This window comes from Sycon ciliatum, chromosome 1 (genome assembly GCF_964019385.1).
Source record: "Sycon ciliatum chromosome 1, ocSycCili1.1, whole genome shotgun sequence".
Lineage (NCBI taxonomy): Eukaryota > Metazoa > Porifera > Calcarea > Leucosolenida > Sycettidae > Sycon > Sycon ciliatum.
In genome coordinates this window covers 95,590,691-95,612,745 of record NC_088643.1, presented here as the reverse complement: position 1 = coordinate 95,612,745, position 22,055 = coordinate 95,590,691, and the positions used below count along the sequence as shown (strand labels likewise).

The window sequence follows — 22,055 nt, the reverse complement described above, 5'->3', positions numbered from 1 at the left end:
GGCAGATATTCGGGGGAAAAAGAGGTTCTGTATCCATTCCGTGGAACTTGGAGCTGGTCTGTCTGTTGAGACAATGTCAGACTAATAACCATGTCTTAGGGGCCGTTTACATGAGGAAAATAAGCCCGGGCTTATTCGCCTCGGGCTTATTTTTCAACCGTTTACATGACGGTTGTACGGGGCTGAGTTCAGGTGAGTGACTGCGAGTTCTGCGCGCATTTTATTTTTCAAATCGCACATGAACGCAGTGGTAAATGTTCGTGTCTGATGAAATTTGGATCAAGAAATGCCGGCTCAGGTTTCTACTGCCTTTCCAATTGTCACTTATTTTTCGAGAAGGTGAAGGATGGGCTAGGACCTTCCACTGGACAAAAACTAGAAGAAAACATACCAAGAAATAAATAAAAGAGACGCACTGTCCACGGCCACATTCTCTCAGGTTCACGAGGCAAAATCGAAAAATACGGAAAAACTCGCTTATAAGCCCTTCTTGACCGTTTACATGACAAAATAAGCCCTGGGGGTTGGATAAGCTCGGGGGTCAAGGGTAGGGCTAGTTCAGCTCGGGGCGAGCTGAATAAGCCCGCCTGACCATGTAAACGCGCGCTCTAAAATGACTGGGTGACAGATCAAGGCGGGCTTATCGTAAGCCTAGGGTTGAATAAGCCCGGGCTTATTTTTCTCATGTAAACGGCCCCTTAGTCAGGAGTACATCTCCGAGCGTTATAGTCGGTCAAGTAACTAGTTTGCTGAAGATGCCCACGCTCATGGTTGGGATGGGAGGTCGAAGACACCCTGTACCGAAGACGCCCTGCACCGCACATCTTGTCTGTCTTGCAGGTGCTTCCATGTTCTTGATGGAGAGGGATCTCCTTGGCTCCCTACCACAACAGAACGTATTGATCACACACACACACACACACACACACACGTACACACATGTTAAATATGGTGGGATGTGGAACTGATGTAATGTGGCTTGTATGTTGTTGTTGTTGTTGTTGTTGTTGTTGTTGTTGTTGTTGTTGTTGTTGTTGTTGTTGTTGTTGTTGTTGTTGTTGTTGTTGTACAAGGCGCTAGCCGTGGCACGTCTGGTCTTGGAGTGCGGAGATCTGGTGCTCGCCTGCCCCTGCACAGTCCTGATGATGCCAATGCACTGATCCTGTATGAACCACCACCACTGACTGAACACCAGAGACTCATCTCTGATAAGTATGTTTCTACATCAGTACGTCAGTACTGTATTCCTGGGTGCTGTGGCTCATGTACACACCTCACACCTCAGACCTGCTCATCGCGGGGCGATGATAGCGAACAGCTATGTTAGACATAGCAACTTGTGCTGGGATTACACCATTCAACAGCTTGCAAGGCTGAACACACACACACACACACACACACACACACACGCAAAGCTCTGAACAGTATCACCACACAACATAACAACTTGTTAGAGCTTTTTATCAATATCTTCCAAAAATACAATTTTCGCTCTCCACTCATTGGTGGAGATACGGAACTAAAGTCCATTCATCCGAACTGACACCCACACTTGTCGGTGTCTCCTACATATAGAGGCACTGTAGATGTTGTGACAACAACTGTACATCCTGCATTGTGTGGCCCATGCACGTCTTCCTTGTCTCATTATAGGCCCGAAAGGTTATGGGTAGGGAGTTAGAAACACGGCCAGGTTTTACTAAATTAGGACAGCCGTACCACGGCAGAATGTATGGAGAAGCAGGCCCAAAGCCCAAAATTTTCGAATTTAGACTGTTTTTTTAGCCCTGATTTAGCCAAAATCAGGCTTTCAAAAGCCAGCGGGTTATTCTATCTGAATGGATTTTTGCATTAGTGAAGAAGGGCTTGAATTATGTGTTCTTCCCCAAGCCGGTGAAGAGTCCAAGACATAGTCACACCCTGACGCTACAAAAAAAAGAGAGTTAACTATCGTCACTATGGTCGCAAATACTCGAAAAATCCAGCGGAAGATGCAGCGCGTAACGGCGGGAATGCTGCAAGTAAAGCCTGTAATACTGTGTAATCTGCAGTGAGTGTGCAGTGAGTTTGCAGTGAGTGTGCAGTGAGTTTGCAGTGAGTGTGCAGTGAGTGTGCAGTGAGTGTGCAGTGAGTGTGCAGTGAGTGTGCAGTGAGTGTGCAGTGAGTTTGCTCAAGGGAACTGCTCTACTTGTAGATTATAGCGGTCACACCAGATACAGCTACAGTCGTCCCTCTCTAATCCGGCACCTTTTGCAACGTCATTTTCTGCTGGATAAACAAGGGTGCTGGATTATCAAATCATGCCCTCCAACCCGGCCCACCTATTATCATACATGTTTGTGTCGTACGTCAAAACGTAGCGATTTTCTGTGTCAATCCAAGTACTTTGTGGAACGCATGTCTATAACATACACTTGGGAATATCCTATGCACTAGCATAGGATATTCCCAAGTGTATGTTACATGTGTTGTGTATGTTACAATTCTCCTTGACAGCATGCGATGTACAACTGCTGGATTAGAAAATCGAATCATGTACAGTTTGAGTGATTTGTTGCAGAAAATCGCTGCTGGAGGCGGAATTCAAGTGCCGGATTAAAGCGTAGAAAATGAACTGAAAAAATCCGTTTTGCCAGAAAGTGTGCTGGTTTCCAAGGGTGCTGGATAAACAAGTGCCGGGGGATTAGAGAGGGACGACTGTATACATATACTGTGTTGCAGGGCCCTCGCCGGCCTCGGGTTCAAGTAGCGCGGTTGACCACCGCCTGGGGTTTCAATCTGTACGAGCACTTCCCAGTTTGTGTTATCGAATTGTATCCCCATATGATAGGTATCAGAGTCTGGGTTATATGCAGTATAATCAGTTCAGTCTAAACTACCCTGGATAAGTGGATATGTGGATAAAAATACTAGTACTTTGGGCTATACTATTCTACTATTTTGGAGTACCCTTCGTTATGTCAAAGCAGCCATTTCACCTTGGATACTGTATACAATACCTCGGCTATGCAGTACATGTACCTCGGCTATGAGGTACAGTAACCCCCCTATTCCGGGCACGTCCGCGTACCGGGCACCTTTCTGACCTATCTAGAGTGACTCTGAGTCACAAAATTGGCTTTTCAACGAAAAACGGCCCCAAAATCTATTGATTGGTATAAACATGTTGACTTGCATCATCAAGTTGCGTACAGTAAGTAATACTAAGTATGTATGTTGTGAGTTCCGGGCAAGTCCCACTTACGGCCAGTGCTCGGTCCCAACCTGCCCGGATTAGGTGGATCAGGGGACCTTTCCTGTAGAAATTTGTATGGCCCTTGGAGGTACGGTTTACTGATTTTTCATCGTAATATAATACTATAATACTTTTCCGACTGCACGTGCCTGACCCCACACCCTAGTGCCAGCCTCCGGGGCATTACTAGTAGTTTCCATTTCTTGATAATCCCGTACTCCGTACTCTGGAGATTCTCACCTCTATACAGTACAAATGCACTGGCTCTCATATCCGCCAGGTGTAGAAAATTCTTGGGTGGGTTTCGAGAACATCGAACGAACGCTTGGAAAACTGGAGGCTGCAATGAAGGCAATGAGCCGGCACTTGCAGGTACGGCACGCTATGAATCGTTTCCAGGAGGCAGGCAGATGTTCGGTTGCTCTGATCGGTTTTGCATGGTCTTCAGCACATGTGTGGTGTCCGGCGGCGCTATCCCTGTGCTGCTGCAACAGGCTCCTAGGGCTCTGCTCTGTGTTATTGTCATCAAACACTACTTGCACGCTGCCAGCTCCCCGTTGCAGTCATGGCAAGACTCAGGGCTCTGTCCAGCGCTAGTGTCATCAAATACTACTTGCACGCTGCCAGCTCCCCATTGCAGCCATGACAATACCCATCGGTGCAGCAAGAAGTCTCGGTGTGCTGCGAAGGTTGTGATTGTGCCCAGTGGCGCCGTATGTAGCCATAACACTGCATCTAATATCACTGCCGCTGAGGATGCCATGAATTCCTAGGGTAGCGTGTTCACCACTATGGCAGAGTTTTTGTATCTAAACTGACTATACCATGATGTCACAGTTGACTTTGTGCCGCGCCGTGGTGTCAGGCCATCCTCTGTAAGTGCTCTCGGCACTTCAATCAGCTGCTCACCAACTCCAGTTGCACTCTCACCATGCTGTTGCAACCATGCTAACCGCTTTTTCAGGCAACTGGTGATTAGCCGCTGTGTTTTCTTGTCCTGGTTTCCAGTGGACTTCTTCTTCGTTGACGATGCAAGCGTTCGTAAGCGCTGCTGTATGCATAGAGGGTCTGCAGTTGGTATTTGAAGTATCTTTCCTTGCGCATAGGAAAGGAAATCAACTTTTACTTCGCCAGCATCATACAACGCCCGCATATCGGAGTGTTGCTCCTTGTCTGCCTTTTGACCAAATACGTAACGGGGATTAGCAAACCTGCAATTGCACCAGGCAATGACTTAGCTACAGTGGTTGTTGACACAATTGCCTGTATGTTCTCTTCGCTGCGTGCATGCGCTAAGTGAAATGCCACAATTCTCAAGTAGAATGCCTGGTCTACTGCTTGGTATTATACTGCGCACTTCTTGAAGGCTGATACCCGCAGTTACTAATTGCTACGTCTCATTGTATTCCATAACACAATGTATGCTGCACGGTCCCACCGATAGAACCTTGCCTAGAATTGCCAGGTGTCATCCTCTTTCCGCATGTTCACGGCAAATTCCTTCCGGACCGGGTGCTTGTCAATCATGATTTTGCCCATAGCCCCTTGTACCATGAGCAAGAACTCATGACATTTCCTGAAGTTTGATCAACACTGAAGGGCAGCGAGTACCCCATTGACAGTGCTAGCTGAGCAAGACCCGAGTCCCAGTGAAGAGCAATGCCTATAACGCTTTCAGCTAGTGCCAGTCGCCGGGTTATGGTATAAGCCAGGAGAGTGCACTGCCATGCTCCTTCTGCAGTCTAAGCATGTGATCAAATGTCTTGCCATCGCCTATTACGGTACCACTAGGTATCCTGTGACTGTCCCAATGCTGAATATCGCTTGAAGTTTGTACATCTAATTTTGGCTTCAGTGTTTCTTGGGAGTCACCGGGCTCCTGTAGAACTTCAAGGTAAAAATTACTTTGCTGACCTCCGGGGAATCATCTGCACATCTAGCTAAAGCGTAATGCTGCTTCAGTGGCTGTCATATAGGTGACGTGAGGAATTGATAGTATTCAACTTTTGCTTCCCGTGCTTCAAGTAGGAGTTTCCCTCCTCCTCCATCATTGCGGAGTCTACCATTGTCAGCTTGACCCGGTTATACCAGTTTTCTGTGGTGACTGTGCTCTGGGGTAAAGTCGAGAGCCACTTGTGTAGTCCATCAGGCTGCTCTTGTACCACTGATACCAATGGTACAGGTTGCTGGTTGGTTGCTGGTTGGTTGCTGGTTGGTTGCTGGTTGGTTGCTGGTTGGTTGCTGGTTGGTTATTGTCAGCCTTGGGATACCTGTACCCTGTATCAAGTACATCCAGAAAATTGGCATGCAAGACATTATCTCAGGACGGGGCAGGATAATTCTGCAGGTCACACATCTTTATACATGTAGTATCAATATTCGAGGTCTATCGCATCACCGAGAATAACGTCCGTGCTACAGCATGCTTCTTTTGCTTACATAGATCAGGCTTGTGCAAACAAGGACAGCTTTCTGCCGGTGATGGCAAGCCTTGAAGGGCATGGGTAATACCATTGGCATTGAATACTTGTATTGCCTACCCATCCTTTGGTGCTTTTCGCGCTGTGTTGGTCCACTATGCGACGAAGTGACTGGGATCATCCGTGGTCTGCTTCACTTTGGCTGTATCTGGTAGTATGTGTAAAGGAATAAACCTGTTGTTTGATAAGTGTGTTCAGGCGTTGAAGGGTCCTAAAACGTACCGACAAGAGTACATAACCCCCAAGAGTGTGCAACTGCCTGCACAACCTCTATCCAGTGTTGCCACGGCAGAACTTCACATCACGTGACATGGTTCAAAGGATTGTGCTGGCAAAGAGTGCAAAGTGACCAGCAGAGAGTTGAACCCAGAGCAGGCTTGCGTACAGCACTGTATCTATCATGAACATGGTGCAAATAATGTATACGAGTTTATCACATGATGTGAAGTATTGCCATCGCAGACCCGGTAGCTGGAGTTGCACACTCTTGGGGGCTATGTACCCTTGGTAAAAGGCAGCACAGTTCTGGCACTCTGGTTGGTAATCCAAGTGGTGTAAAAGATGGGATGTTAGGGAGTCTTTCCTCACCATTTACGCATGCACCGCTGTTAGTACTGGGTTGAAGTGGGCAGCAAAGTATGCACCGCTGTTAGTACTGGGTTGAAGTGGGCAGCAAAGTACAAGTATCTTTTCATCGATACTAATGTTCTCATCGACCAGCACACGCTGAGCGGAACGTGGAAAGTTGTGTTTTGGAAGATATTTACATTGTAGCATGATGTTCTGTAGTGCGGTGTTGTCTGCAACACCGATATTGGTCTGGTGTTATTTCACGCTTATTGTTGGTGTTGGTGTTTTTTTTCCTTTTGCTTCAGGAATACCCTCCCTGTTCATGGTAAGTAGCATACATTGACAATTGACATGTCTATGTTGCTATGTGTGTGGGTGCAGTACAGGCAATATTATGTCACATTGACGTGTTGCTCTGTAGGTGCAGTAACTTACAGGCAATATCACTTACCCGGTCACCAGTTATCCGAGCATGTCTGAATGCCCTGTTCCCACAATGGTGGGATACATGGCTCTTCACTGCTCATCATGTGTATGTGTCATGTTCTAATAACTTCAAGTTCCGAGATGGTACAGAATATTTATGTGTTTGTGCAGTGGCGGATCTAGGGGGGGGGGGGGGGGGGGGGTCCGGGGGTTCCATGGAACCCCCTAAATTTTGCAAAGTGTACTGGTGAGAAATATCGAAAAATATAATGTGTGCACAAAAGGACGTCCGTCCGATCACAGTGCAGTCTCTCAAGGAGTACAGTGCACTGCATGCTATAGCGATAGATCGATACTGTAGATCTACGTAGTCTGTCCTGGTGTTCACGTCCGTGATTTACAAACGGACGCTGTACTGAGACAACATTGGGTGGTTGTTTCCTTTTTGATCTTTCGAAACGTTACGATCCTAACTTACCTCCATTGGCGCTGTCATTCACTGCTGCTCTGGATGGGTGCGGTCAGTATTCCTTGCACAAGTTTTTTCCGGACGAGAAGGGATGTTCGGATTGATTACACTCTTCAACGAACTTCGAATCGTACACGTAGAGTTCAAGCTCCTCAGAAGATGAGGGCTCCGACATCCAAGCAAAGTCAGTAATCTCTACCTGCTGCAGCATGCAGTAGTGGCTAGGTGTTCCTCCGCAGGAACGGAGTGCTGCGCCAGCGATGTGTTTTAGATGATATTGGAAGGATTGTCGACACTGTTTCACTGTTGCTGTTTCTGTCAAGTGAAGACAATGCTCTTGTCCTGTGATTAAAGAGTATTTCTCATCGTAAAAATGCTAAAAAATTTCCGAAAGTACAAATGGACAGGGAAATTTGTCATTTCGCATTTCTGGCTCTCAACGTACCCATGGCTTGCATATTCGATCTTCAAAAGAAGTTAGTTGAAAGGGTCTTCAAGCCCTCAGTGAACCTGTGTGCCAGTCATTGCATACATCTTATGATTATGTGTCCGTACTAAATGTTACGTATACAATGTAGGGTAAGCAGCGGCATTTGGCCCTGTACAGGTTTTCCACCGTCCACTACACCACAACTGCGCTCTCCAGCGATGGTGGTGTGCTGTGGCAACGTGTGAGGCCGGCTGAAGAGCGCAGTTATGGTGTGGTCGATGATGGAGGAATATGTGTCCGTAGTGTGTTTTAAAATCATGAGATTCCAACTTACACAATCGGGTTGTCGTAAACTCGTAATTACACCCGCAGTCCCGCACAACTTCAATACAATCTGATTCCATATTTTGGCTGTTCAATTTTGGTTCAACCGGAACCCCCCTGTAGAGATCTCTGGATCCGCCCCTGTTGTGTGTATATGTGTGTGTGTGTGTGTGTGTGTGTGTGTGTGTGTGTGTGTGTGTATGTGTGTATGTGCGTGTGTGTGTGTGTGTGCGCACGCGCGCGTGCGTGTGTTTGTGTGTGGGTGCGTGTGTTTAGTTGTCGTTGATCCCACGCTGAGTGCAGTTCTGCGTCCGCATCAGAGAGAGGTATGTAACATGCTTGCTTGCATTCTAAACTTTGAATATTTCTTTTCTGGACAGCTAGATCAATGCCGGTACACATGCTAGTTACTGTTTTTCCAGCCGCATTGGTCATTCATGCCTCTTATCATTATCCAAATGTCATTTGTGGAACCTGTTGTGGGAGTAGGGGGGTGTTCGTCAGTGAAGACATGTTTACAACCAGTATAACTTCTCAAAAGAATAACGTTGTATATGCATGATTGTGTGTGTTTATGTGCGTGTTTATGTGTCTCTGTGTGCGCGTGTTGGTGTGTCTGTGTCTGTTTGTGTATTGCATGGGCATAACACATGGTATTGCCCACAGGGTGTCAAGTTCCTTTGGGACTGTGTCACCGGTGTCCGCATTCCGGGTAGCTTTGGATGTGTCATGGCCGATGAAATGGTGAGTTTGATCTGATTCTGAACTTCCAGTACTGATTACTATAAAGATGTGTTTATGGACCTACCATGCTGACTGTCCTGACTATGTGTTAATGGACCTACCATGCTGACTATCCTCAGCTGATTCAGGTGCTGAGTCAGTTCATGTATGCTATGTGCTACTTCCTCCGCGTCATTAAACTTGTCGCTTCGCACATCGCAATATTTGAGACTTGGCTCGTCTTAGTCAGACTGTCGGAATCGCTGTTTTCTGTGTTCGAACACTGGTGCAACCCTTCCTGCGCAATGTCGACTTGTCACTGAAGCCGTGGTTGTCTCGGACTTTGTCGGAGCGCTCTTCCGCACCAAGCAAATTCATCGCGCTCCGCACTATTCCGCCCCAGAGCGCATTTCGTTTTCTGGAGTTTGTGCCGTCCCACATCGTTCGCGTGGGCATATATCAAGACTGCAAGCTCGGGTATAAGAATCCTGGTATCTCTCCTGAATACTAGGGGTGAAAGTTGGCATTGAGATCCCGAGTTCGAGTACTCTGATTTTCTCCGATCGAATATTCGAGTATTCGAGTATTCTTCATCTCCTAAAAATTGCACACCGAGGGCCTTAAAATCACATGATACAACCCTGATTGAACCGAGTGGCAGTCATTTTTCTCTGGTACAGTGTGTATATTGGTTGGTGGGTCATTTGGGCTCTCTCTACTCGTGAACAAATGTTCACCACACAGTCTGCACATCAATATCTGCCGACCGCTGCTCTGAAACTGCAGATTTCTGTGGTAAATGCATGTACCATGTATGAACGAGTACTCTGATTTATTCCGAGTACGATTATTCCTGAAAAAACCGAGCGAGTACTCGAGTATTCGGTATAATTGTTTCACCCCTACTGAATACGAAATGCTGAAGTTGACGATGGCAAGAACAAATGCGCTACTTGTGGCGCATGTGGCTGCGAAGGTAGCAGGTCTGAAAACACCAACAAAATCAGCGAAGCGCTTGCCAAGGAAAGAATGTGCGAAACTGCTTACCCTATCCGCTGGAAGGTCGTTACAGTGTACTTGAAAAATGCTAGCTTGCCTTCATCGCCTGCCACCGGGAGGCATGGATCGCTTGAAAACGAAGTTTCTTGACCAGAATTTGACCGCGCGTCTTGTTTAGCGTATTGTTGAGTGCTGAAGGGTCTGCCTCAAACTCTGATGAAGACGTCGACCTTAGCTGCAAGTGCAGAGAAGCGGCCACAAACTAAAGCTTGGTCCGTCGACAATGCTCTGCCTCAATTTCTAGCTGATTTCTTTGCCCTTCGAGTGGACAAAATACATTCGAAAAATCGCTCTGGGCAGCGACAATTTTAATGACGCGGAGGAAGTATATGCTATATGCTATGTGCTATGTACACCAGGTGTACTGTGCATATTGCTCCTTGCTATGTGTTATAATGCTATATGCTATGTGTTATGTGCTATGTGCTATGTACACCAGGTGTACTGTGCATAATGCTATATGCTATGTGTTATGTGCTATGTGCTATGTACACCATGTGTACTGTACTGTGCGTATTACTACGTGAGGTACCATGGCAACCATTTTGTTTTGTGTAAGTTGGGCCGCAATTCTGAATTCTGATTGCCTTTGGACCTTTCTGGATCTGGATGTGGTCAAACTCACCATTTCCTATGAATAGACGCATCTGTGATATCTCATGATATGACGGCTATGCATGTAAATGTACAAAGTTGATTGCAGTGCTGACTCCACTAGTTGTGTGTCTCAACTCACATACGCTGATGTCATGTACAGTGCTGCTCAATGAAATCTGATCGAGTGAGTTAAGTACGCCATGCCGGGCAGCGCTGTGCCGGGCAGCGCCGTGCCGGGCAGCGCCGTGCCGGGCAGCGCTGTGCCGCCCTACACCTGTCAACACTGGGATATGAAATGGAGCAAGGCGCTAACTTGCCTCACGCTACCGTAAAAGTCCGTAAATAAGTACGTATTTACTTTCGAATTTAGTGATCACACCCGTACTGACTTTCGGGCGGGTACTGACTTTCGGGCACGAACTAACTTTCGGACCTGACTTGTGTGTAGTGGAGAAGTCATTTTCATGTCGATGTACATGCTACGTGCTGCATGTGCGCACCGTACCGGTACTTATTTCGGGCAGTATGTTTATCGGGCTCGGCTTGACTTCAACAGACAGAGCCAAAAAAATGAAGGGGGTATTTCTTTCGGGCAGGTACTTATTTACGGACTTTCACTATTGGATTTCATTAAGCAGCAGCACTGTACTTACTGCTTGGTGTACAGTATACACTGTACACTGTACACTGTATACTGTTTTTTACAACTTGTACAAATTTATTGATTGAGTAATTATACTAAAAATGTTTGGCACCTAGGCTATGATCAGGGGATGGCCCACGCCTGGTAAAAAAAGTAAGTAATTAAAAAAAAAATTAAAAATAAGAGGTTCTGTGTTCCGGCTCTCCGCCTTCTCCGCGAACATAAGAGAACTAGAGGAGAACAAACAAACACAAGAAGCAAGAATGACACGAAAAGCAGAAATTATGAGAACATGGTATAAATGAGCACGGCCATCAACCTCAACAGGGGATAGCCGCCTCGGCAACAACAAGAGCAGCTGAGTCCGCGGCAAAGACCGGTGCATAGAGCCGCCTAGCACCCCTCAGGCACATCACACTGGATCGGACCAAGGCAAAGCTGATTTGACACCGGATCGAAGCCATCACGGCACTGTAGGCCTCTCCGGTCTTGTCGGCGATGAGGGACGCTATCCTCTTGTACAGAGAGGTGGCAGATTTCCCCATGCCTCCCGTAGTGGAGAACACGGCGGGAACAAAGCTGGAGTGTTCCACTTCTCGGATTCTCTGCTCATAGGCACGGCGCTTGGCTTTTTCGTGACGGGTGTAGCTAGCAGCAAGTGAGTTGAGGCGATTCGAGGACGCAAAAGGGTTAAACACCCGGACATCAATGTAGGTGCGCTCGAACCGCCCTCCCCAAATACCACTAGCCACCACGTCAAGGCGGGCTTGGTCGTCGCCCACAGCAGTACGGTACCGGAGCTGCTCTCCAGTGAGTGGCTGCAAATGTGGCTCAATAGCCACCTGGTGGCCAACACGCTTCGCAAGGCGAGCTGTCACATCGCGTACCTCGTTGTGGCGGAGGGTTGGGAAACCGCCTAACGGGCCGGAGAGGGCATGGCTGACGGTGAACTGCTGTCCACAGGAACATGATGTTGGCAGTCGTACTGGGTGCCAGCCATACCGGAGGTGCACAGCATCGCGGAACTCAGCCTTCGTGAGGGTGAAGCCGTGGGCCTTTAGGGGCCGGCAGGTGAGCCAGCTGGATGCCCCCCGCTCCGAAGCAAGGTCGATGGTACGTTGAACCTCTGGAGGTGCGGCAGAATGCAGAGCGACGGCCTCGGCTTGGAGTGATGTATTTGCCTTCGCCCTCAACAGCTGCTTGTTCTTCCGCACTTCCTGCAGGGCATCGCCAAGCGTGGCAGTCTGCTGCTGAATGCGCCGCACCAGGGGGCCAACGATGGTCTTGGAGTGGGCGTACTGGGCCCCGAGGGAGGCAGGTGTGATGAGCCCCAGACCACCATGTCGACAAGGCAGACTGAGAGCCAGAAGCTGTCGCTCATCGTATACTGTACACTGTACACTGTAGAGGGGACGGCTCGATACTGGGACGCTTTGACAGCCAAATTTGTATAGACCCAAACCGATCATCAGCGTTGATTTTTCACTCGAAATATATTTGTGGAAGGAAACTGGCATGTTGAAGTTTGCTCTGGGGCCAGAGTCAATCGAACTGAGCCACTCCTTTGTGTTGACCCATTGCCTCCAAGATGCCCAATTTTTCGCTTCAAAAAAGTTCAAATCAGAGGTGGCTCCAAACCGGACACGTTTTAGAGTGCACGTCAAATTCACTCTGGGTCTGAAATTAGGTAATTGCTATCGCTCCACGACGGCCAGTACAGAGTAACAATAAGCCTTGTGTGTGCTTCCATTAGATTTGATTGGTATGCGGTGCTTTATTGGCGAGAGGCGAGCCGCTGTTTACCTGCGACAAGAAGTTGATTTTTCGAAAGTCGTAAAACTCAAGTCGCAGTGCGAAGCAACACGTCAAAAACTCACCTGCTTGATATGGCGCTTCTGGTCATCGCAGAGCCATGAAATTTTGGCTCGGAGTATAACACATCGTAGTCTCACTGTGACATATGTTTTCTAATCAAAATACCAAGAGAGAAAGTGAATATTGAGTCCGTTCCGGTTTGCAACCTATGTCCTATTTGAAACCGTCCCCTCTACACTGTACACTGTACACTGTACACTGTATACTGTACACTGTACACTGTACACTGTACAGTATACTATATACAGTGTACAGTATACTATATACAGTATACTGTACACTGTACAGTATACTGTATATAGTATACTGTACACTGTACAGTATACTGTACACTGTACAGTATACTGTACAGTGTACAGTATACTGTATATAGTATACTATATACAGTATACTGTACACTGTACAGTATACTGTATATAGTATACTGTATATAGTACACTGTATATAGTGTACAGTATACTATATACAGTATACTGTATACTGTATACTGTACACTGTACAGTGTACAGTGTACAGTGTACAGTGTACAGTGTACAGTATACAGTATACAGTATACAGTATACAGTATACAGTGTACAGTATACTATATACAGTATACTGTACACTGTACAGTATACTATATACAGTGTACAGTATACTATATACAGTATACTGTATACTGTATACTGTACACTGTACACTGTACAGTGTACAGTGTACAGTGTACAGTGTACAGTGTACAGTGTACAGTATACAGTATACTATATACAGTGTACAGTATACTATATACAGTATACTGTACACTGTACAGTATACTATATACAGTGTACAGTATACTATATACAGTATACTGTATACTGTATACTGTACACTGTACACTGTACACTGTACAGTATACAGTATACAGTATACTGTATACTGTATACTGTATACTGTATACTGTATACTGTACACTGAACACTGTACACGGAATCAATCTCGGCGTTGCTTTGTTTTCTACCTAGGGTCTTGGCAAGACACTGCAGTGCATTGCATTAATGTGGACATTACTGGTAAGACATTAATGTGGACATTGCTGGTAAGACATTAATGTGGACATTACTGGTAAGATCTTGAGAAACCGTTACCCTGTCTTCAGGTATTGGGTTCAGGTAGAAGTTTTCTACAGGTAACACGAGCACCCTATCAGGTAGTGTTACAAGCACCAGGGAAACACTATCCTTCATTGTATCCCTTTGTAGCACAACGAACTGTTCTGTCTTGATGATGAGTTTGGGTTTGTCATCCTGATTCAGTCCATTCAATGCCTCGGTGCTCTGTCAGTGATGTGCTGACTTTAGATGTATGTGGTTCAATTGGTTGACTGTCGCACATGACTTGTTCCTCATTGGTTCTCTTTTCCATCAGTGCTGATTTCTGTGGCAGTTCTGCAGCTGTTTCATCTTGAATCATCACATCACATGACATGTACTTCAGAAGTATATTGTGTGCTGTGGAATATGTTCACATTGTTGTATAGTGCAGAGTGCAAGTCTGTTCACACTGTCTTGTGCTCTGTTTGATTGTGGTTCTAGCGACAAGGTCCAGAGGCTCGTCCTACTGTGGACAAAGTGATAGTCGTCACTCCATCCAGCCTGGTCAAGGTATGTACATGTACTTGACTGTATGGTCAGTGATGTCACAGTGTTGAATCCAGTCTCTCTCTCTCACTCTCACTCACTCTCTCTCTCTCTCACTCGCCTTGTCGAATTCGTCCATCTCCTATTCAGTCTGGCTTTCCCAGTCCTTTACATTTTTGCGATGAGCATGTTTGGCGTCTCCACAGCCTCCCGCACAGTTAGTGCTGCTGTCCACTTCAGCACAGCGGTGCTTTGCACAGACACACGGTGATAATGTGGTGGATACACTGGGGGCCCGGGCAGATCCAGATCTTCAAGGGAGGGCACCAATGCTTACGTTTCACTTTCTGTAATAGGACGTTCATGTTGCATCGGGGTGGTTTCATTAATCGGACCAGCAATGCTCAATACACCAACATACGGAGCATTCCAACGTCTTAGCATCACTCAGCTTTGTTCATCCTTCAGCCCCCTCTGCTGTATGTGATTATGTTTGCTTTCTGTTGTAAAGAACTGGTACAAGGAAGTGGGTAAATGGCTTGGCACAAAGCTACAACCCACTGCCATTGACTCTGGCTCTAAAGATCAAATCGACAGAGATATTTGTAAGTCGTGACTTGTTGACCACTAGTAGTTGTACAGGTGACCAAAGTGAGCCAACACATACAAAACACTCAAACTCTTTTTCCTGTCCAGTATCATATTGTGTGTACTCGAGAAACATGCCGTCATCAGTCCAGGAAAAATAACCCACCGTGCAGCACCACACACATAGCGCTCTCACGGTACTTTACGGTACATACACGTACAGACAACTTTGCGTATAACGACACTCGGCGGGGCATCAGAAAAGTGTCCTTATTCGCAAAGTATCCTTACTAGACCCAGGGGGGGGGGGGGGGGTGAGCAAGTCCGGAGCAGTAGTGATGGTGGTGGCACAGGTCTTGTGGTCTCCTGAAACGCCAACCACCATTGCAGACTATGTGGAAGGGAATGAGCTGCAGTCTGTGTTTGTTGCTTTAGTTGAACCACGGCTGCATTGATGTTGGTTCATGCCTTGGCATGATAATGATAATGCCCAGCAGTTGCCATGGGCACAGTGGAGATTGCAATGCTGGCAGGACACATTGTTCGTTTATAATACTGGGACCAGAAACCATGAACTTGGTTGGTTTTGGTGGCACTGACGGTGAGACCAAAATCGCTGCACACTTTCACAAATACTTCCAAGCCTGAAACTGCGACTTGGCGTGTTGTGGCCACAAGAGCTGAATCATCAGCAAACTGGTATTATTGTTATTATTATTATTACGCACACACTCATGGCCAAGGCCAATCAAGGAGGAGGTGAGGGCGATTATAGCCAGCCATGGCAAAAAAAAGAAAAGAAAGAAAAACAAGTGCAAATCAGAACAACAACAATAAAAGAAGAGATTGGGCTGCAAATCAAGTTGTATTATTAGGTTTACGGGAAATGGTTCAAGAGATCACGAACAAAGGCAGACATGTTTTCACATGATTTCAGTTTTTGGGGAAGCGAGTCCCAGAGACAATAGCTAATGAAAACAGGCGAGCGACTCATTGAGTTATTTCTTGAAATAGGGAATCTTAGTTTATTACGACTTGACGAAAAGGAGTTAAACCAGTTAAGCACATTTTGAATATGCATTGGGGCCTTCAGCAGTTTAATCTGATGGATAAATCTACAGCAAAGTCTGTTAATTATGGTTTGTAAAGGACAGGTTTTGCATTGGGAATACAGAATTGTTGATGGGGTGTCAAGTGGGAAGCGAAATATCACTCTCAAAATCCTGCGATGCATTAGTTCAAGCCGCGTCAGCATTCCTGCTCCAGCACTGCATCACACAATGCTACAGTATAAAATTATGGGTAAGATATAGGAGGCGTACAAAGCCCGACGACATACTAGTGGTAAATGGCTCATGTGACTGTATAGAACAGCAACAGCCGAACTTGTCCGGTACTTGAGATACTCCAGATGGTGGGACCAACTCATGCCTGAGTCAAAGATGACTCCAAGGTGTTTGTGGTGGCTAACAATTGGGATGGGCGTCCGATCGTCAGGGAAGTGGAATAGGTGCTGGTCGATGTAGGAAAGATCAGAACGCGGATGAGGTGGAATGCACAACTACTTTCACAAAAGGATGCAGAGCTCTCAAAACTGCATCGGCATCCTACAACTTTTTCCATCGTATACTGTCAGTTTAGAGATGGGTTTACCCTGTGGCTGCGGTGGTGGAGTAGCTTCCCAGCAGGCTTGAAGATAACCTTTGCGTCCACACCATGGATGATCTTCACTCGCTGTCGCCAACAATGCATCACTGCCCACATAAAGATGTTGAAGAAGACAGGGGCTATGCAACACCCTTGACGTAAGCCATTAGTCACAGGGATGGAATCAGCTTCAACATTAGACAGACGAAGAGTTGCGGTCACGCCATCATGGAATGAAGAGATAACACTGATCAGCTTCTCGGGAACACCAGCTTTCTGTGGCACTAGCCATTGGTAACCAAAGACATTCTCGTGGAACTGAGTCGTAGGCTTTCTTCAGATCGTTGAAGATGAAGAAACACTTCTGCTCATGCTCATAGCCCTTCTTTATCAGTTCCTTTGCCGCAAAGATCACGTCAGCACAACCATGACCCGTGCAGAAGCCGCATTGCGAGTCTGGTAACACATTGTCTAGTTTATTAGCAAGTCGGCTCTGGATGATGCAAGAAACCAGCTTTCCAAGGACATCTAAGAGAGCTATTCCTTGCCAGTTGTCACATTCCGCACGATTACCTTGTTTGGGTATGGGTACCGGCTGTTCGTTGACCCAGTCACCAAAAACACTGCCACTTTCCCAGACAGAATGGAGAAACTCCAATAGTCGGTGAGCATATCTGGATAGGCGGTATGTTGCTTCTCCACCAGGAAAATGTTCCAAATGACCAACGAGGATGCCTTGGATGCCTTGCCGATGATGAATATTAGCAAAGTCATACTTCACTACGTTGGAGTTTGCGGACATTAGAGAGGTTAAGTTACACGTTTTTTGCCCTTTTTCAAAACGCGGTGCAAATCTCACGTTACGTGTAATTTTTAGAGGTTAAGTTACACGTGCGATGTGACGTGAAATTTTGCCTGGCAGGATTCGGGTTTAGTTCGCACAAATATCAAATCTTCCAACAAACTTGAAATCTCGATAAAATTCCGGAAACTCACACAAATTCGGTCGGGATAACCAAGCGAAACTTCCAAAAACTCACGTCATGAACTTACGTGCGGGACAGTCAACTCACGTAAAACACGTCAAATTTTACGTGAGTTTTTTTCACTTTTTGACGTAAAAGTTCACGGACGTAAGACTTTTACGTGAAACTTAACCTCTCTAATAAGAAAGGTCACACGTCAAAGTATAATTATTTATCTACGTGTGAGTGTGGACACAGGTACATCGGCAAGACAACCCAATGCCTACATGCTGTAGCTGCATATACCAGCAAGACCGGTTACCATGGTTACGGCTTCCCTAGTTTAGAGCAGTACTGCTGAATGAAATGCAATCATCATCATTGCTGCTGCTTCAGTAAACGAGTACTTCAAGTAGCAGGAACTGTTTAGCTCAAGACCTGCCACAACTGTACTGTGCAATGGTGCAGGACGCTAACTTTATCATGAGATGAGATTTCATTGAGCAGGGCTCTACTCCCCTGGGCATTGTATTCATAATATGTACTTGTATGTCATTAATTTGGTATGGTCACTGTGTACAATGGTGTATGGTCATTGAGGGTTTTGCCAGGATTCTCATGGCCCATACTCAACCCTGTGTGTGTGTGTGCGCTGTGCTGTTCTATGCTCCAATGTTTAGTGTCATTTCTCAAGCAAAGTGGACGTCGCATTCCATCGCCTATCCTGATCATCTCTTACGAGACGTTTCGCCTTCATGCCCACGCTTTGCACTCTGGATCTGTGGGCCTTGTCATCTGTGATGAGGTATATACACAATAGTGTACAGTAGCATCGGTTGCCAAGAATGAGCACAGTCTGAGCACAGTCTCTGCTTCAAGCTACAGTATTGGTGTTCTAACTGTTCTAGACTCCAGCTTCTTCATTCTTGTCCCGTGACCATGCCTCACTATCTCTGTGTTGCCGCACCTGCCGACATGTCAGTAGCCTGCCGATTTTTGAGGCATGTCACGACCTGCCGACAATTGACCTTCTCCTGCCGACAACAGCCATGAAAGTGTCCAAGTTTGACCGTATGCGTGGTTTAGAAGTCATGATTCAGATTTTTGGCTTTTACTGCTCACTACGCATGTTTCCATAGCTCTCTCCTAGCTAAAGGCGCTAAGCGAAACCATCATCTGTCTCGAGAAAAATCGGCAAACTCAGCCTGAGTCTCACGCAAAACGTGAATTTTTTTCTTATCAGTGCCGCGCGCGTGTGTGTGTATCGAGGTCGCTATATAGGGGAGGGGGTCCGGGGGCAAAGCCCCCGGATGATGCATTTTGTTTTTTTATCCTACTGATATTTGGCTATAATGATGTGGCAACACTGCTATCTCTGCTGCTGCTGCTGCTTTGTTGCTACTGCTGCTGTCAGGGTCATCGTTTGAAGAACTCTGACAATCAAACTTATCTAGCATTGGATAAGATGGACGCGAAGAGACGCATCCTATTATCTGGTATGTTTCACAGGTTCCCTGGAATTGATTGTGAATCGTAGTCAACCCAGCAGTGATAATGATTATTGTGAACAGTCGTTGTGTGTGTATGGGGGGGGGGGGGGGGGTTGGGGTGTTTCTGAAGACACAACATACTCGTGAATAGAGGGGAGAGATTGAGAAGTAACAGGACAACTGCATAGACCAGACTCAGACCCAGGACAGTGTTGCTTTCCACTTGTGACTTGTGAGTACTTCAGTAGTCCGTGTGGTACGCTGTGGTGTGGGTGTTGAAAGCTCTTGCTTCTCTGTTCTCTGTCAATACGTCTCTCCAGGAACTCCGATTCAGAATGATCTGCTTGAATACTTCAGCTTGATACACTTTGTCAATGCTGATTTGCTTGGTAAGATAGTGCGCGGTTACTTTGTGTGTGGGTGGGTGGGTGTGTGGGTGGGTGTGGGGGTGTGGGGGTGTGGGTGTGTGTGTGTGGGGGGTGTGGGGGGGGGGGGGGGGGTGCTTGAAACATGCATTGAAACATGCAGGAGACGAAGTTGATGACCTACTTTAAAAGCTATGTACTGATGAGAGTACTTGCTTTGGTTGTTCAGTTCTGTGAAAGACAAACACAAGAAGGTCAGAGCAAAATAGAGCCTAGTTAGCTTAGTGTTGTCTCCCATGCTGCCTTTGTGATTAGCACTACAAGACAAGCATGGAGTGATGAGAATTGCAGAGACTCAAGGGCTATAGGCACTTTCCTCCTAGACCAGTTCTTCCCCCCCCCCCCCCCAGAGCAGAGCTAGACTGTATTGTGAGCACTGGGTGGTGACATCGTGAACATCCCTCTTCACCAAAGTGTGAACTGCTCGCTTCGAATTTTTTTGATTGCTTGACGGAATGGAAAAAATGTCTTGCAGTAAAATATAAGTTTCCGTGCATGGCACGGTAAGTGGAGCTTAGCAGCCCATCAACATACTTGTCCTAGTACAACTCATGTACATGCGTGACATGCATTCCCGATTTCCGCGTTTGTGTGTGCCTATGTGTACATGTGTGTGTGCCAGCTAGTCCGGTTGGTGGGTACACTTATGCCTGATTGTGTTGGGTCTGTTGCCAACAGGCTCGGCTGCTTGAAGGTGTATTGTTGTATCTGCCACCTTTGTTGGTTTCAGGGTTCGTATCCTTTCTATTTGAAGTATACATACCTGTTAACCATGGACTGCTTCTGGCTAGATTAACTCTTGTGTAATCAATGATGCTAGTGACGCTTAGATCAGATCCACTCTGATTTAGCCACCCACACTAGTAGCAAGTATTACCTTCACTGGGGGCAGGGGTAACTGCAGTTGGATCCCTGGACGGATACCCTGATGCCGTCAATCCTTTTTCTGCACCTTGTCCTCACCCACTTACTGAGGTGTGGTGAGCCCATAAGTGGGATCATTTTCAAGTCCACCCAGAGTTTTGGGGATTTCAGGGGGTGTCGGCCGTTGGGCGGTTCAATAGCCAGTTGAGTCATCTTTCCAAGATTCCTTTTGAGTCTCTCTCCCCTCTTCCGGGGAGACCCACGTGACCAGTTTTGGCAGTGAGCAACAAGTACAACAAGTATGTGTGTGTGTGTGTGTGTGTGTGTGTGTGTGTGTGTGTGTGTGTGTGTGTGTGCGTGCATGCGTGCGTGTGTGCGTGCGTGTGTGTATGTGTGTGTGTATGTGTGTGTGTGTGTGTGGCAAATATACACACATTCTAGGTACCAGCCAGCAGTTTAAAAAGCAGTTTGAAAACCCCATCTTGAAAGGCCGAGATGCTGACGCCACAGCGGAAGATGCCAAGCGTGGAGCTGAGAAGCTGCAGGAGGTAAGTTTGACTTGCTGTTCAGCTTGTCTTGGCCTTCAGTCAGACATACCGGTATAAATAGCTGTGTTCTTTCTAGGCTTGATGCTCTGATACAAAGAGTACAGAAACCATAATATGCAACTCCACATCTATGCTGAATGAAACTGCTCCCTCTGCAAAAGTTCTTTTGTAGGTGATTTCGGTGTATTGATGAGTGGTACTCTGCAAGGTGTGTTTTCTCATTTTATTTCAATAGGGTTCAGGGAAGGGATGTATAGTCTAGGTTTGACTGTGTTCTGTGCTGTGTGTTGTATGCTGTGTGTTATGTGCTGTATGCTGTGCTTGTGGATTCATGCGTGCTGATGTGATATGCCCTTTTTTTTTGCAGTTGGCAGCTCTTGTTAACCGTTGTATCATCCGCCGAACAGGTGTGTGTATGTTTGTGTTTGTTCTCTGGGTGCTCTCTCATGTATTTCTGTAATATGCCCAGAACATTGTATTGCGAGATATGTTTCCTTCTTTAGTCTGTCATCATGCGTTCCTGCTTGAAGCACTACCACTTGATGAATTCAATGTCTTCTAAATGCAATCCACTAAGGCATCATCAGTTTGTTTTGTTTGTCTGTTTGTGTTTGTACTGACAACAGCCAGTATCCTATCACAGTATCTTCCAGTCAAAGGTCAGTAAACCAGTAAACCAGTCGATTGTACTACTTCAGTGTTGTGTATATTGTAGTTTTCTTATAAAAAAACTTCAAGTATTACTTCTGTATGGTGGTTTAGAACGTTTGTGACTTCAGATTGTAGTTTTAGAGGTCTGTCATGCAGACTGACACGTCGATTACTCTGATACAGATGATTGCTCGGGCTTCTTTCCTGTTGCTCCTACCTCTCTCACACTGCGCTGTCTATCTTGTGATGTTTGTCTCTGATATGCTTGTACATGTAGTACGCATGATGTACGTGATGCACAGCTGTGTGGCAGTCAGAGTGCCCAGGCTATGGCTCTGCTCCACATTGAGCAAGTCACACATGTTCATGCACTGTCTCAGTGTGCTATCCTCTCATGTGTGTGTCTGTGCCTGTCTGTATGTATGTCTGTGTGTCTATCTGTCTGCTT

At 46.4% G+C, this 22,055-nt stretch overlaps 1 protein-coding gene across 1 annotated transcript in view; it reads left to right on the top strand.

Moving 5' to 3' along the window:
- LOC135806661 (DNA repair and recombination protein RAD54-like) overlaps positions 1-22,055 on the top strand; it is a 37,553-nt gene that overhangs the window by 6,000 nt on the left and 9,498 nt on the right. Inside the window, exons 5-17 of the mRNA XM_065320888.1 lie at positions 1,074-1,212; positions 6,591-6,610; positions 8,211-8,260; positions 8,601-8,678; positions 13,815-13,862; positions 14,385-14,453; positions 14,941-15,034; positions 18,310-18,434; positions 19,044-19,125; positions 19,440-19,508; positions 20,850-20,956; positions 21,324-21,363; positions 21,583-21,615. Of these exons, the coding sequence (XP_065176960.1) occupies positions 1,074-1,212; positions 6,591-6,610; positions 8,211-8,260; positions 8,601-8,678; positions 13,815-13,862; positions 14,385-14,453; positions 14,941-15,034; positions 18,310-18,434; positions 19,044-19,125; positions 19,440-19,508; positions 20,850-20,956; positions 21,324-21,363; positions 21,583-21,615 (954 nt within the window). The remainder of the gene's footprint in view (positions 1-1,073; positions 1,213-6,590; positions 6,611-8,210; positions 8,261-8,600; positions 8,679-13,814; positions 13,863-14,384; positions 14,454-14,940; positions 15,035-18,309; positions 18,435-19,043; positions 19,126-19,439; positions 19,509-20,849; positions 20,957-21,323; positions 21,364-21,582; positions 21,616-22,055) is intronic.